At 37.2% G+C, this 15,976-nt stretch overlaps 1 protein-coding gene across 7 annotated transcripts in view; it reads left to right on the top strand.

The window, feature by feature from the left end:
- Nucleotides 1-15,976, top strand: part of shtn3 (shootin 3) — a 30,788-nt gene that overhangs the window by 710 nt on the left and 14,102 nt on the right. For 5 of the 7 annotated variants that reach the window (XM_047353635.1, XM_047353634.1, XM_047353632.1 and 2 more), the window contains exon 2: nucleotides 6,404-6,464. In XM_047353635.1, the coding sequence (XP_047209591.1) occupies nucleotides 6,404-6,464 (61 nt within the window). Of the gene's footprint in view, nucleotides 1-6,403; nucleotides 6,465-7,394; nucleotides 7,522-15,131; nucleotides 15,181-15,976 lie in introns of those variants that run through there. The other 2 variants (XM_047353637.1, XM_047353636.1) reach the window with 2 other exon arrangements.

Genomic DNA, 15,976 nt, shown 5'->3' with positions numbered 1-15,976 from the left:
ATAAAAATGAGATCCTTAAGAAGCAAAATTGCAGAATGGGCCAGAAAAAAATATACAGTACCTTTCAAAGGTATTCTTACACCTGGAGCTCTTTTACATTTTATGTGAAATCCATTATATGTACTTTGTTGGTATTTTATGTAATAGACCAACCCAGTGCAGTGCATGATTAGGAAGTAGAATTGTTTTCAATTTATTTCTCAAACAAAAGTCTGAAAACTGTTTGCATCTTGTATTCAACCTCATTGTGTTAACACTTAATAGAACCACCCTAGACTTCAATTACAGATGCAAGACATTTGGGAAATGTGTAAACCAGCCTTTCACAATAAGCAAATCAGGTCAAACTCAGTCAATTTGGATGGAGTACGTCTTTGTATTTTGACTGGGCCATCTAAATCATTCCATTGTTGCTCTGGTGGGATATTGAGGGTCGTTGTCCTGCTGGAAGGTGAACCTTCACCTCACTCTTTTGCAGCTTCAAACAAGTTTGATTCCAGCAGTGCGCTGTATTTTGCTCCAGTCACCCTCTCCTCAATTCTGACCAGCGTCATTGTCCCTGTAAAGAAAAACATCTCCACAGCATGAACCTGCAACCACTATGTGACACCATAAGGATGGTGTCTTCAGGGGGATGTGTTAGTACACCAAACATAGCATTTTTCTAAAAAGTTGCACCTTGGTCTCCACACCTTGTTGTGTCCCCTACACAACTTGACACATATCTTTAAACAGGTCTTCTGATGGTTTTCTTTCAGCAATGGCCGTCTTTACGTGTCTTTTCAATAAAGAGCAGATTTTGTTGCAGTTCTGCCCTTCCACAGATTGATATTTGAACCACTTGTAGGAGTGCATGGCTAATAGTTACCAGGTCAGCAGATTATCCCAACTGAGCTGTGGGTATATGCAGCTCCTCCAGTTTTACCATGGTTCTCTTGACTGCTTCTCTGAAAAATGCTCTCCTTGTCCAGGTCTGTCAGTTTTAGTGGACAGCCATGTCTTTGTAGGCTTGCAGTTATTCCATGCTGTGCACAGTTTCAGATGATAAATTCAGTCGTCTGTAAAATTGCCGAATCTTGGTATATTGTTTGTAAACTAACCATGCTTTGGACTCCTCTATAACTTTATCAATGCCCTGCCTGATGTGTTCCTTGGTCTTCTTGATGCTGTTTGAATAAACATCTGAGGGTTTAAGGGCTATGGATACTTTTGCAGGACACTGTATGAAACTAATTAAAAAGATAATGTAAAAAATACTATGTGGTGTGAAATTATGTAAATAATACTAAATATGTTTAAGACATATAAAACAACCTCAGTGTTTCATATGCAGGACATGTGTCCTGTTTTCCGTTGATAGTTTTTGGTCCTTTAGTTGTGTGTTGGTGAGACCTGCCTGGTGACTTTTCCATCCTTGATTCCAAATTTTGTTATGCTATTCTTAATAGTCCACTGTGTGGACGCTCTTTGGATCCCAGAACCCCAGACATGTGGACTGTATCTGTAGGTCACATGACACCCAAATCATGTTGATTTACACCTCATTTCCAGTCACAGCTGAAATCTTTTAACACCCAGGTTAAAATGAGTGTGAATTACTTAACCATATACAGACCTCCACAAGTCAAAACAACTGTTTATATTTCCACTGTTCCTGTTATATACACATGGCAGCAATATTTAGAAAATTCCTTTTGTTTTGTCATTTATTGCTAAATGTAGACCTTACACATATAAACTTTAAAACAAGATATGCCTTTGAATATCCTTACTGCTTCATATTATTAGTGTATCACATATGTTCCCTCTTTTGCTGCTGCACCTTGAACAATATAATACATATTTATTGCTAATTAGAAAGTACAATATAATGTTTTTTTTTTCTCTGATGAATCAGCTCAGATGGGCACATATGTCAGCTGGGCATCACATGATCAGAGATCCCCTCTGTAATTAATTAGGTCATATGAGGACCCACCTGAGCCAACCCCTGGAGGCTCAATAGACACAATAAAATGAGTCTGAAGGGTCCAACAATGGTTTGTTTTGGTTTGTGACATCAAATATTTAGGTGTGTTTCAGTAAGCAGGTAGCAACAACACCATCTTGTTCATGGTTTTATTCCTGCATTTAACACCAATCCATCAAAGTTAGTGTAACTTCAAACTTCAAAACCTCATATTATTGCCGCTTACCCACCCAATTATAAGATCTGAAATGTGTCAAATGTCAATTTGGATTGAGACAAGAAGAAAGATTGATTACTATTAGAAGCTGATTAAAGTGATGCGCCATCCTAATTTAGCCCATTTATTTATGATGAACAAAGAAGAGTTTCCTTTGGGCTGCTAATAGAATCTAATGGTTACCTTGGTAGCATCAGTGTCTTTCTGTGTTTCGGTGAACTGGCCACCCTCGTTGTGCTCCTCGGGGAAATCTAAGATGACAGTTTGTGAGAAAGCAGGTAGAGCTTGGACAAAACTGGGCCAAGAGCTTCCTGCAGCTAGAGCAGCGAAAGGGAGTTGGATGAAGATTTTTATCCAGAGATAGCAGTCTGGTTTTGTTGCAGCTTCCACAGACTGAAATTTGAAGAATTTGTAGGTTACATATTTGACCTTATTAGTTAAAAAAATGTTTAGACTGATAATCTAAGTCACTATGTGTGAGCTTCTGTCTGTTGGTTCTGTTAATCCCCATTGGCGATCATTGATATTGTTTAGCCAGATTAACATTTTAAAAATGAGCATTGTACTGCTTTTTAGGAGACCTTAATATGGTTGCTGCACCTGATTCACTAAAATAAAGCCAAAGTAGGGTACTTAAAATTGGACTACAAATCTTATCCATGCAGCACTGCAAAATCATGTCTTCTACTTGCCTATATGGTACACAATCCTTGTATTTGTTAAACATGGTTGTGGTTAAAGCTGCACAATATATCACAATATCACTGTAAGCAAAATGCATATAGCAGAAAACTGGATGGACTGCAAAAAATCTTGGCCAATTATTTAATTGTCATCATTCAGTCTCTCTATGCCAGTTGTATATTTAGTGTCACTTGCTTAATGCAACATAAATATGTTTTTGAGGTAATGACTTGTTAAGAAACTACAACTGAGTGTGTCATTTTCAAAACATCAGACGTCAGTCAGAAATAACTTCTTTCAGTAACACCTTGTTGAGAAGAACATATTGAATAATTTTTTTTTCTACAGACATGGATACACTACTCATTATCTGCTGTCTTATTTAAACTATGAGCCCAAAGCATAAAGACATCAGCACTCATTTTTTGTTTATTTGTCAGAAGCCATATCATTATTGCGACACTGACTGACATCATCACATTCTGCATGTTTTCCTGATATTGTGAATCCCTAGTAGCCCTAGTAGTGGTAGATTGTCTGGGGCTGCACTGCTGCTTCAGGACGTAGTTGACTTGCTTGGAACCAGTTTTTATTTTAACCCAAGTTCACTTTGGATATGTGGCAAGACAATAATGATCCAAAAGCCCACCTTTGAATGATCCCAAAAGAAAAATAAAGGTTTTGTAAGGGACTAGTCAATGTTCAGACATAAATGCTGTTTGCTTTGACAGGCTTTTAATTTCTCCAAAAACCCCCAATGCAGCCGAATTAAAATAAGTCTGCAAAGAAGACTGAGCCAGTAGTCTTCCACATAGACAGAAAAGACTAACTGCCAGGCATCTGTTGCTGCAATGGTTAGCTCAACCAGTTGTTAGGTTTAAAGGGTAATTACTTTTCACACAGGGCCAGGTCAGTTTGAATAGCATTTTTCCCTTACAAAATGAAATCATCATTTGCAGCAACAATATTTAGTATTTAATCAGGTTATTGTTGTTTAAATCAAAATCTGTTTCAGGGTCTAAAACATTAAATGTGACAAAAAAGCATAAACAGTAAACCTGTAAGGGGGCAAATACTGTTCCATAGCACTGTATCAGATGTCTGTAAAACAAACCCACACATATGATCACTGAAACTAATCCTGCATCTAATCCCTTTAAGTCAGGTGTTGGTTCATGTCTTGAAAATCATTTCTTTATCATCTGTTTGAGTCATTCAGCCTCTAGCTTTAGGTATTTTGTTCTGCAGCTGCTGTTAGTCTGTATTTACTGCTGACTGATGACCACCTGACCACAAACTTATGATACATAAAGTCCTGTCGCAGTGGGATTCTCCCCTGTGTGCCTGAATGAATGAACAATTTATGGGCTTCTTAGAGCTCTCTTGAAAATGAAACACAAAGGTCTTTCTTTTTCTAGATCCTGACTTCTTTAAATATGTTTCTAGGCCATCAGGTAGATTTAACTCACTGGTACACCTTAAATAAAACCAGTATATAATTTATATGACTATTACTGATGATGCATTTTCTTTCTGTTTAGTTCACACTGGGTTTGACCTCATGATCTAAACCTTAACACTGGTCGGGATTTTAGATGGTAAGGTTCACCCCAGTGGTTTGATTTTTAGAAACCATCTTGCTCATGTTTCTCCACAGTTTTGCGGCATTTAGAGATCTCTGGAGGTCTTTTGAACCCTGAAGGAAGATTTTCTTTGTCTGCACTATTGTTGTTTTTGCTGCACGAGAGGTCACTGAATTCTTTACGAGGACCAATTACCATTTCAAATGAAGCGTGTGGATGGGAGAGCAGGCCTGCAGAAACGACTGTGGTCAGTCAAAGTTCTACTGTGTCTCTGTCCTATGGAGAAAAGGAGGGTTTCATCTAAATTCTGAAGATGGTGCTCGGTTCTTTGGCTGAGATAGGGTGAGCATTGGCAGCCACAAATTTTAGGGCAAAAACAGGAATGATTACACTAACAGAAGTAACTCAAAACGGCCTTACTTATAGCATGTAGTTGATGAAAACTTTATTTAAAGAATTTAAAACTTCTTTTTTACAGACTGAATTGATCCATATCAATCCATCCATCTGTCCATTCATCCATCACCCTCTGACCCATTAGGGTGGATGTTTCATATTTCCCACATCCAGACATCTCCCCGTCTGAATGCGAAACAAAACAATGCAAACCTCAGATAGAGGATGTGACAAAAACAGACAGTTAATGGCTCTCTTTGTTATCTTTTTGTAGGGCAACTGTTCAGACAGCAGAAGCAAATTCTGTCACTTTTTTATCCGTTTTAATGGGCTGTAGCCTTCTTACTGAGGCAGAGCAGCACTTTTAGGTGATGAAGGTGGGCAGTGTAGCATTAGTGTGTACTACACTTTAACTGAGGTAGGTAGAGTGCCAAAAAACTTACTCAAGAGTGGAACTACTTCAGTATATTTTTAATGAAGTAGAAGGAAAGAAGTATTAGGTTAAACGAATACGCAAGTACTGCGTAACTGATTTGATCATAACATCTGATTTATTTGGAAAATGACACAATTAGACAGACCAAAATATAAAGTAAGCTATTTTGAAGAAGAAAATAAAACATGAGTAAAAATAATCAACATAATTACAAAATAACAAATTTAGGTAATTTAGTAAACATATTCCCAAATCTATTTATTTCATGGATCAATACATAAAGTATGTATTGTATGTATGATACAACAGGGGAAAGTAATTCCAGTGACAATACCGCTTACTGTATATTCACTTGACCTCCAAACGGCTCATCAGGCTCAGCAGATAGAAAATAACATTAGAACAATGAACCTTGTGTACGAACAAGAAGTCTCACTTCAACATAATCTGTGCAGGTGGTTGTCTGGTTCTGCCGCAGTTTCGCTTAAAACGTCATTGTTCTTTGTTCAGTGAATTATCTTCGGGTGGATAAAGAAGCCAGAAACATTACTCAAGTAAGAGTAGTAATACTTCAAAATATTAATGATACATTTTATTTGTAATGAACTTTACATCAGTTTGCTGGTCTCAAAGTGCTACATTTAAAAGAGTGTAAGAGGTGTTTTTGTAGATATGTTGTGTTTATTTTTCTCCAAACATGGTGCTGTATTTTATGGTCAAACATCTCTACTTTGGTGTCATCTGTCGAGAAGTCCTCATTCAGATGCAACCTAAGTTGTGCTTCCAATATTTCATTTAGAGATAGAAGGTTTTCTCCTTAAACCCTTCCAAACAATTTGTTGTATGTCTTTGTACAGATTTTGCATTTTGTTATTACTCTTGTTAGCTTGATAATAACTAATATGTGCTTTTGTTAATTTGTGTTACATTTTGAGAACCTGGTGATTGCTAGAAAATATTTACAATATTGCAAAACGTTTCCACAATGACCATTGTGTGTGAACAGCTTCAATTGCTTAGTGTGTCTGTGTAACTTTATCTGTCAGTATTGGCGACCTGTGCGCTCTGTTCTTTGTGAAACACAATCTAACTGTTTGACCTACTGTCTGCTCCTGCAGTGCAACAGACTGACTGAGGAGAGGGATGAGGCACAGAGGCAGCTCAAACACATCAAAAGAGGTGAGTCCTGCGTCCTTCCGTCTCGTCAGACATCTTCATCATCTCAGACACAACCTACCGCTGAGATTTGAAAAATTAGTTCCTGAAAAAATAGTTGGCTCATATCAATTATTTCAAATTTGTTTTCACTCTTAATGGATATATTAGATACAGATATACTTGATTTCTTATAGCGCATTGTCTAATCCTTAAGTATCTCACCTTGATCTGAAAACGCTGTTTGTTATTATTCATAGGAGCTCAGAATTTAATTACTTTTTGGATGTATTGATACAGACTGATTATAATTTGTGCAAAAATGAGGAACTATTATGAATTTTTTGTAGTAGTTTTGTTTCGTGGCTGTTTCCATGTGACTGATTGTCCGCTGGAAATAGGCACCAGACCGATCCCCAGAGATTCAGGAATTAACCTGAAAGTTAAAAAAAATAATGTGTAAACTCTGGGAAAGTAACCAACATATAGAAAGTAGCATATCCTATTAGTAGTACGTAAGTTTCCTGAAAGTGCACTTAAGTTCTGGAAAAGTACCTTGTCAGATTCGGAAAAACCCATAGGTTCTAGGAAAGTAACTTAGAAGTTTCACAAAAGTAACATTTAGGTTCCATAAAGAACCCAAAAGTATCCTTCAATTTACTTTAAGAGTAACTTCCAGGAAAGTAACATGCGAGTTTCAGAAAAGTATGGTCTGTATCATTAGTTAGCCCTCTTTTCAGAGGCTTCAGAAAAGCTAAACTAAAATCTTTATAAATGTTAAAGACCTCTAACCTTTTATTGCATCTGTTTACCAAAAAAAACATCCCGCTCTTCTTTTCCCTCCGCACTCCAACCTTCACACATTTCCGACTCTGTTGGCATGACATCACTACCACCTTGTTCTCTAAATGGGTGTGTTTAAGGGGGAGCAAAGGGCATGGCTTAGTTTCTATGGTAACAAAGAGGTTACTTAGCCAACAGCAGCGAAGCATTTATGTTTAGAGGAGTTTAACCTTTAAATCCAGACAGTCCAGAGCTGAAACAACCTGCCTCACCCCATCAGATATGACTATTTGCAGAGGTAAGAGAAACTTTACAGAAGGTCACCTATTAGCAGACTGAGAATACATTTGTATTGAGCTGTATTCATTGCAGTTGATAAACAAAGCTCATAGCAGCAGATAAATATGTAAACAGAAGAATTATATGAACCAAAATTCAGGTTTTTGAGGTTAGGATGCTACAAAAGACAAAAATACATATGGAAATCACTACAGTTGTGCAAATTTTTTGAAGGTTTTTTTTAAATGAAAGGTGTCAGTAGTTTGGACGAGTTCATTCAGTTCTCTGTGGCTGAGTGAGACGTTACCATAGAACAGGTAACCGGAGAGCCCAGCAGTCTCCATCTGGAGGTGCAGCCCAGTGTTATATTTCTTCTCTTTTTGTGAAGCATCTCCTAAACTGATCAAAAGAAAAGGTTTCCTAATAAAAAAAAATTTCCTATCATAGGAGCGATTTTGAAGATAGATAAGAAATCATGGTGTAAAGAAATGTATTGTTTTTCTTGAAGTCTTCTATTAAGTTTGTTAAATCATCTCAATTCAGTGAAATTATATTTCCAAAGTTTATAACAACAATAAGCATTATCAAGGTTATAATCCACCACTGTAGAAGTGCGTTAAAGATAATTGTAATGCATTTTAGAAATACTTTCCCGGTTAAATATTTTTACATTAACTAAATAATGAATGAAAAAAAAAGTATATCAACCAAGCAAAACCCCCTAAATGTTGAGGCAATTACTACGGATAACCAGACAACAAGGCACTTTGTCTGAACAGAAACATTTCCTGGCACAAAAAGTGTTGGTACCAGAAAAACACTGCAGGTTACATATGTATTTAGCTGCCTCCCTGATTAATTGCAGACTTTATTTTTTCTTGATTAAAAAACAGTAAATATTATTAATACCTGGGACATAGATTATGAAGAAAGATTGTATTATGAGGTAGCTTTTGAAGCTAAGTTACGGCTTCTCTTCAGAAGCAAAGTTATCATTGCTATCACTGATGTACATGACTATACTCCAGTTATAGACCACTGTTGCCAACTCCTCACTAAGGAAAGTAGCTATTGGCTGTCCTTAAAGTCACTATATTATGTCATTGCCTAATTTGCATATCTGGTCATGTAGTTGTGATCTAGGCTGTAGGAGAGAGGAATATCAACGTTGCCAAGACAAAAAGTGAGTAAAAAAAACTAAATATGTTTAGAGCTACAGTTGGACTTTATGAAATAGTTTCATAGCTTTAACGCTTTGCCTGAACCCACACTAAATAAATCAATTTTGCTAGAATATAAATAAAGAAAATTCAATTTACATTATGTTTACATCCAGCTTTGTGATCCAGGGCCGGGTCAGCGGCAGCTTAGCCCATGATTCATTTGCAAGGTGGAAAAGGAGGGTAGTGGGTCTCCTCTCTGCTCTGACTACAGGTGGGGTTTGCTGCACAATGAGGATACAGACTGAGCACCTGTCAGTGCTTAGGAAGTGGGAGGGGCTCACAGTAAAATACATTAACTGCAGAATGGCTGGTGCTTTCACATGTAGTTGCAAATGTCTCCAATAACATAAAATAGTCGTTAGATTTGTCGCTAGTTGTTTGTTTGAAAGAAAGTCTCTAGAGGGGTCTGAAAACCCGCTAAATATAGCAAAAAAGTTGCTAAATTAATTGGCTATGGTGTTATAGACATGTCTAGACGAGGCTGGGCATCTGGGTAGGAAAGGGTATTTGTCACTGTGATCAATTTTGTAAAACAACCAGTAAAATGTTACTGCTGATGATGTTGTGGTTTAGCTGAGAGTCTTAAACACTATTGAGAAACTTGAGTTTTTAGTCCCTATTTTGGATCACTTTCTCAGACTTTATTAACCTACAAAGATCCTATAAACTTTATTTTTAGCCACTGACTGGTTAAAATCAAGCAGGCGAGGTAAAAATAAAAACAAACTAAACCAAATCCCAAACTACTTTCTATATGTTATAAAAGTGCTGTATTACTTTCACTCACTCAATATCTAACAGAATACAGCAGAAACCGTTTCTTGTCACTGCCAGTGGGTCAGTCTTGTGAAACAAAACATCACATTTCTACTACAAAAATGTTCTGGGCAGTTATTGGTTTCACCTAAACTTGTTATCTGTCTCAGGTGAAAATCTCTGGATGATTTTGCTAATCGTTTAGTGCTATGTTACAGTGTTGCCAAGAGGTTGACTCTTCTTTTTTTCCATTATATTGGAAGATTTATTTTGTAGGGTACCAAATAAATGTATAAATTGAAAAGAAATTCCAACAGATTCTTTGATGATGATCAAATGACACTATTCTGTAGGAACAATATTGATGAAACAGTTTTGTCCAACTTACGATGTTTTGATTTCCTGCTGTGGGAATAAAATGATTATTGAGCAATTTCTTGAATGTGCATGAAAAGTTAATGGAACCAAAATAACTTTGTTCAATGGGGATGGTTTAGAGTTACAAATGTGCTAAGCGTGCATTGCTAATTATTCCTTTTCACTGAATGTGTGTTATGGTGAAAAGCTGGAGAACTGGGAAAAGTCTGGAAGTGTGACTGAAACTCTCATCACTCAATGTCAAAACCTTGTCAGCAGCTGCAGAACTGGGTCTAATATTTTCAGTGTAGTCAGCAGAAATGCTGATCCTCCCTCTTCATTGCAAGTCTCATCACTCTGTGCGCTCAGTCTCTTATTCATTCACTCATTTATTCATTCACCGCCCTGCCCCCAGGGGGAACAGCGCTTGCTCTTGTTATGTTATTCTCATGAATTATTAAAACCTCCTGAATTATTGAGCAGCAGGAGACGTGGAAAGATTAGTGTGTGTTTGGGAGGGTGTTGTCACTCCTCCATGACTGTTTGCCGCCCTCCTCTCTACCTGCTACTTCATCTCTGATACCTTTTCTTAATGACTTTAATGAGATGAGACTTGGCCAGCAGGCAAGTACTTCAGCTTAGGCTCGTTTGAAACACTGATTATTGGGATATAATGCAAAAAAGACTATCTGAGTCTCTAAGATCGTACTCTATTTATAGATAATAATAATTATGCAGATGAACTGATTGTGAGGTATCAATATGTTCCTGCAGTCAATGAGCCAGCAATTGAAACTAACTGTATCCAGTGTAGCTCTGGCTTAATGTTTAATGTTGCTGTCCTGCTGGTCAGTGAGCTTCACCCATCTTCTTACCAAATCTGACCAGCTTCCCTGTCTCTGCTGGAGAAAAGCATCCCACAGTATGATGCTGCTTCCACCATGTTTCACCTTGGAGAAGATGTGGTCAGGTGGCTGTTATACACAACACATATTAATTTGCATGTAGGCCAAAAAATGTCATTTTGGTCTCAACTGACCAAAACATCTCCCAACATACCCTCCAAGAAATACAGTGGGTCAACCGAAAAAGTTAGAAACAGTTTGTTTGGGCTTTGTTCGATCTATTGTACAGGAAACCCACCTCTTTCTTTTCTCAGTTTTAATCAAATACATTAGAAAAAATAAGTTGACCTAATGTAGTATTTTCCTATTGTTAGATAAAAACAAGTGGAGAAGGTTTTCTTGATTTTTTTCTTTAGATTGATATCTTAAAATAAGAAACAGGCTCATTAATATGCATTCAGGCAGCAAACTTATATAGTTAGGTGGAAAAGGCTCTTAAGTTTAACCTTGATCAAATAACCCTATGGATTGAACGCTTGTGGCAAACTTTAACATAATGCTGACAGGTGTGGAAGTAAAGATGGAAGTCAGATGGTATTTGTTTTAAAATGTAAAAGCAGATTTGCCATTTTTTGTTTCAGTTTAGTTAATCTGGGCTCACAAACTTAATAACAGACATCACTTTGTTTAAGGACAAGAAGCTGATGTTTTTGTTGGACAACCTATTTCTTCTAGGGCTACTAATTTCTAAACAAACCATTAAACCATCTTAAAACTGTCACCCCTCCAATGCGAAAAAGCAGACAATATACTCCAAGCTGAACAACTGCTTTGGAACCATGAAAAAAGCAGCAAAAGGTAAAAACAATATATATATCTAGACTTATATGAACCTGTCAATCATAACACACAAATATCTGGTTTGAGTCTTCTGTACTTTTTATTCTAAAGTGAAAAGTTAATTTCAGTGAGTAGTGTTGCTATTTATATTGTTATCTAATAACCTACGTAATGTTTTCCGGGAATTGACTAAATGGAAGACCTTTCTCTCCTCCATTTCTGCCTGTGATGTGTTAAACACACACGGCTGAGCAGAGTTGGATTAAAGTGTGACTGAAGTGACTATGAACAAACATGCTGAGGGTTTAAATAAGTTCAGCCCCGGCCGGAGCCACCCAGAAGTATTAAACTTTTAATGAAGCATTAAAGAAGGATCCAATAGCCTTCGCTGATCTCCTTCCCTGTCTCGTCATCCTTAGAGAGATCCATCTCTGGCTCAGACATTTGCTCTAATATTAAAACCTAAGAACCCAAGTTTGTGGTTCTTGATGTTCCTTCTTTCTTCCTGGGTTTTTTGGATCTAATTGTTGTTTGCTTTGCTTGTCCTTTGAATGCTCCAAACTGAGAGCTGTCATTGCATCTCTATGATCCAAACCACACTTGTTTTTTTTGTCATGACTTTGACACTGGATAGTTCATTTAAAATTTAAAGGTACTTATTTGATCTGTAATAACTCCTTTTTTTCCTGCTTTAAATTAAGTCTCTCTGTGCTTTGGTGATCAGATCAGTATAAAAGCAGGTTGCTGCTTTGCTTCTGCAGCTCCAGAGTGATATCCTACAAAAAGCCTGCACCATAGAAGCATCTCACTGCTTGCAATCACATTAAAACCAGTGGTCCCTGCTCGCGTATGATCATTTTGCTCCCAGGCTACATAATCGGGTGGAAAAGCATTAGTCATGTTCACCTGAGTAACATGTGAGGTCAGGTCGGAGGGAAGCATAATGGAGCCTTGGGCCTTCACTGACACAGATCCTGGTTTATTGTGGCTTTAGTTCTATTGGCTTTTTTATTACTACTCAGCAGGAGGTCCGAGCAGTGAAATCCCATAACTGACATTTCCTGATGCTGCTGCTGCTGCTGCCTCTTTATGTTCTGAACTAAATAAATCCTGGCTGTTTAAGCCTGACACACCAGTGTTACTCTTCATGAACTGTAGCTCTGAAATTTTCCAACCCCATTACAGAGGGACTGCATGTAGGAATAAAAGCATCTCTAACATTTTTTGAGGACTCTCGGGGCTACAGGTTTTTGGTTGAAAAAACATTACCTTTTATCTAGACAATGTGAAATTGTGGTTAAAAAGTTAAAGGTTAGAAGAAGTTCCGTACAAATCTGTAAATGTGGTTAAAAGGTGGTGGACTTTCATTGTCTTAGTTTAGGTTATATTTGAACCTATGGCCTAAAAAAGCCACATTTCCAATATATTTTTGTTGGCTAAATCAAGACAAAGACTGGACTTTGCCTCCATCCAGTGGGCTGTCTAAAAACCTCCAAATTGAGACATTCAGCTGGCTTACTGATCAGATAGCTGAAAAACCTCAACTGACTTAAGGTGGCAAAGCAGCAACTAAGTCTCTCCCACATCTCATGAACGTTAGGTAAAGGCTGGATTTTCGATTGATGAGTTACTTGACTGCTCTACCACAACAGACCAGAGCAGTGCCCTTATTGCTTCAGATAAAGTTTCAATCAGTCATCAGTCAATTCAGTCATTCACTTCCAGCTCCATCCTGCTATCAAACAGGAACAAGACACCAAATTATGAGGCAGAGACTCACCCCTGACCTTGAGAAAGCATACAACCTTTTTACAGTTGAGAACCATCATCTCTGACCTAAAGAAGCCTACTCTCAGACTTGGCTGCAGACTCCTCCAGTGACTGCTAAAAGTCATGGTTTCAAGACGCCAGCATCCTCTATATAGACCAAAACTAAGACCCTGAGATCCGTAAACCAGAAACCCGCCTCTCCAAGACTACGGTTTAAAATCTCGCCCTCCCAAAAAACAATTTCTGAAATCTGTCAGTATTTAGAAACCAATCCTACCACTTTATGTGCATGATTAAATGATTAAAGCAGGATGAGCTTTTCAGCATCACAAGTATACCAAACTAATTAAAAGAAAATCAGTTGGCTTCGGAAAAAAATTACACTTCAATAAAAATGTATTCAATTTAATCCAATGAACAATCTGTAGAATGAACAGAAACCAAAGTGCATAGAAGAGGCACCAGAACCTTAAAAAACCTGAAGATAGTTTGTGTGGAAAAATTGTGTCAAAAACACACCTGAGCAATACATGCAATTTGAGGTGTAGTTACGTAAGGTTATCATTACTAAGACTTTTCAACCAAGTATTAAATAAATTCCAGTAAGTGTGTTCAACACTTATTTCCTATTCAATTTCACTATGTCAAACCTAACTTAATTTATGGACAAATGCAAGTTCTGATGCCACTTCTCGTTTCTTTCAGCTTAATATTTGTACACACCTGCAGAGGAAATGTGAGGCTGATCTGCACACAAAAGCGCAATTTTTATAATAACATGACCGTGTGTAATAACAGGCTTCTTGAGGATGATAGTATTTCAGGTGGCAGATCATTTTGTTGTCAGTTTGAAACCCAGTGCACTCAGTAGGCAAGAGGGCTTCACTTACAGCTTCCTAACAACCAGTCAGGAAAACGAAGGACCAACAGCCAGTCATTAGCGGCCGAGCTGCTGTTAGCAATGCTCAGAACCGACGATCACAAGCGTTACTCATGGTTTATACATAGTGAATGTTGAAATAGGATTTAAAGACTCAAAGCATGGGTCTGTTTTTGTAACTAATGCTGTCTGTGCTGCAGATCTTACAGAGTATGAAAGTAGGACATTCTGAGTCCATTTTTAAAGCAACATTTTGAGAAACTATGCCACTCCCCATTAAGTAATGCATGGAAACAATAGATAAACATTACAACCCAAATATTTCATATAGTAAGTAAAACATGGCCTAAAGTTATGTCAGGTTTATTTTTTTGTTCATGTTGGTACCTGACTACCTTTTATTTTATCTCCATAAAGTCAGTTACTATACATTTATACAACTGATGACTTCTTTTATGTTTTTTACTGTTAACACTCTTTAATAATGGTGAAAAGGCATGTATTCAAGCACACATAAAACTTCTTAAATATTACCTTTTTTGTTATCTTATCTTCACAATTTTTGGTTTGCTACTAACCTGTATAAAATCTCAACACAGAGTTTTGTAGTTTTGGTTTTATCCAGTCCAAAAAGCCTCTGCCTGTCACATGACTTGTTATACTGACCATGCTCAATTGTACCAGCTTTCACAAACATTTTTAAGTGATTTTCTATAATCTGCCCTTAATTTACTGAATGAACATGTGGTTATATAAATCTTTAATTGATATCTGCCAGCAGAATGTTTGCTCATAGTTCTATTGGTTGGATTAGGGGTCATAATCTTTTATATGTTACAGAAGTTGACTGGACCAAACAGGAATCAGGGCGACTTTCAATCCAAACAGAATGTAATCTAAAGGTCTACAGTGTCCGAGCTACCGCACCCTGTTGGCGGTCAGACGCCTTGGAGCCCCTCTGGTCCTTGGATAAATGAGGAAAACAGCTATGAGTCATATTAATAAAGGTTATTACTAACAACAGTATTTATTATTTTACTAACAACTTTCATAATTGATGAAAATACTTAAATACAAAGATAAAGAAACTAATAAACAATAGTTAAGTACATGGGTACGAAATTGACTGTAAGTGAAAGTGGACAGAATGACAACTTGTTAGTACAAAATAGGGGGCATGATAATCTGTTCCCTTACGCAAAACACTGTAGAAAAGAAAATGTACATATGATCAATAGGAGTTTATGCTATTCACAGCTAACAATTTTTTTTCATTCAGTCGATGTGTTCGCCTCCAGTTGATTTTTTTGAAAGGTTCTAGTTCTGATATTGATCTAAGAACTGGAACCATCAAATGGAACTGGTTTCATTTCTCCAAGTTCTTGTCTTATTTTTTCACTGCTGCCTTTTTCTGCTGCCAGTGGATTAAAACAGAATTGAGCTATCATTTGCACGGCTAAAAGACTGAAGAAGCAATTCATTCTGATTACATCTACATGTTTTTTCTGATTGGCTTGCAAACACTAACATTGATACCAGATGAAACCTTTGTAATTGTTTTCTTAAACTGAGAAATTTTAAAGAGATTGGCCTCATTCACTATGTAATTTCATTAAAATATTTAAATCAGTAATTCAATCATCAGTCTCTGTTTGTTTGAATCAACATAAAGCTAAATTAAGGCAAACCGGTTCTACAAGTAGGAAAAGCTGGAAAAACCACTTTCTTCCAGAAGTGGGAGCCTTTGTTTTTATCTACCAAACACTTTCCCTCCCGGGGTGCTGTCACAACCATTCTTACCAT

Source organism: Girardinichthys multiradiatus, chromosome 23 (assembly GCF_021462225.1).
Source record: "Girardinichthys multiradiatus isolate DD_20200921_A chromosome 23, DD_fGirMul_XY1, whole genome shotgun sequence".
NCBI classification, from domain to species: domain Eukaryota; kingdom Metazoa; phylum Chordata; class Actinopteri; order Cyprinodontiformes; family Goodeidae; genus Girardinichthys; species Girardinichthys multiradiatus.
This window is presented reverse-complemented; position numbering and strand designations above follow the sequence as displayed.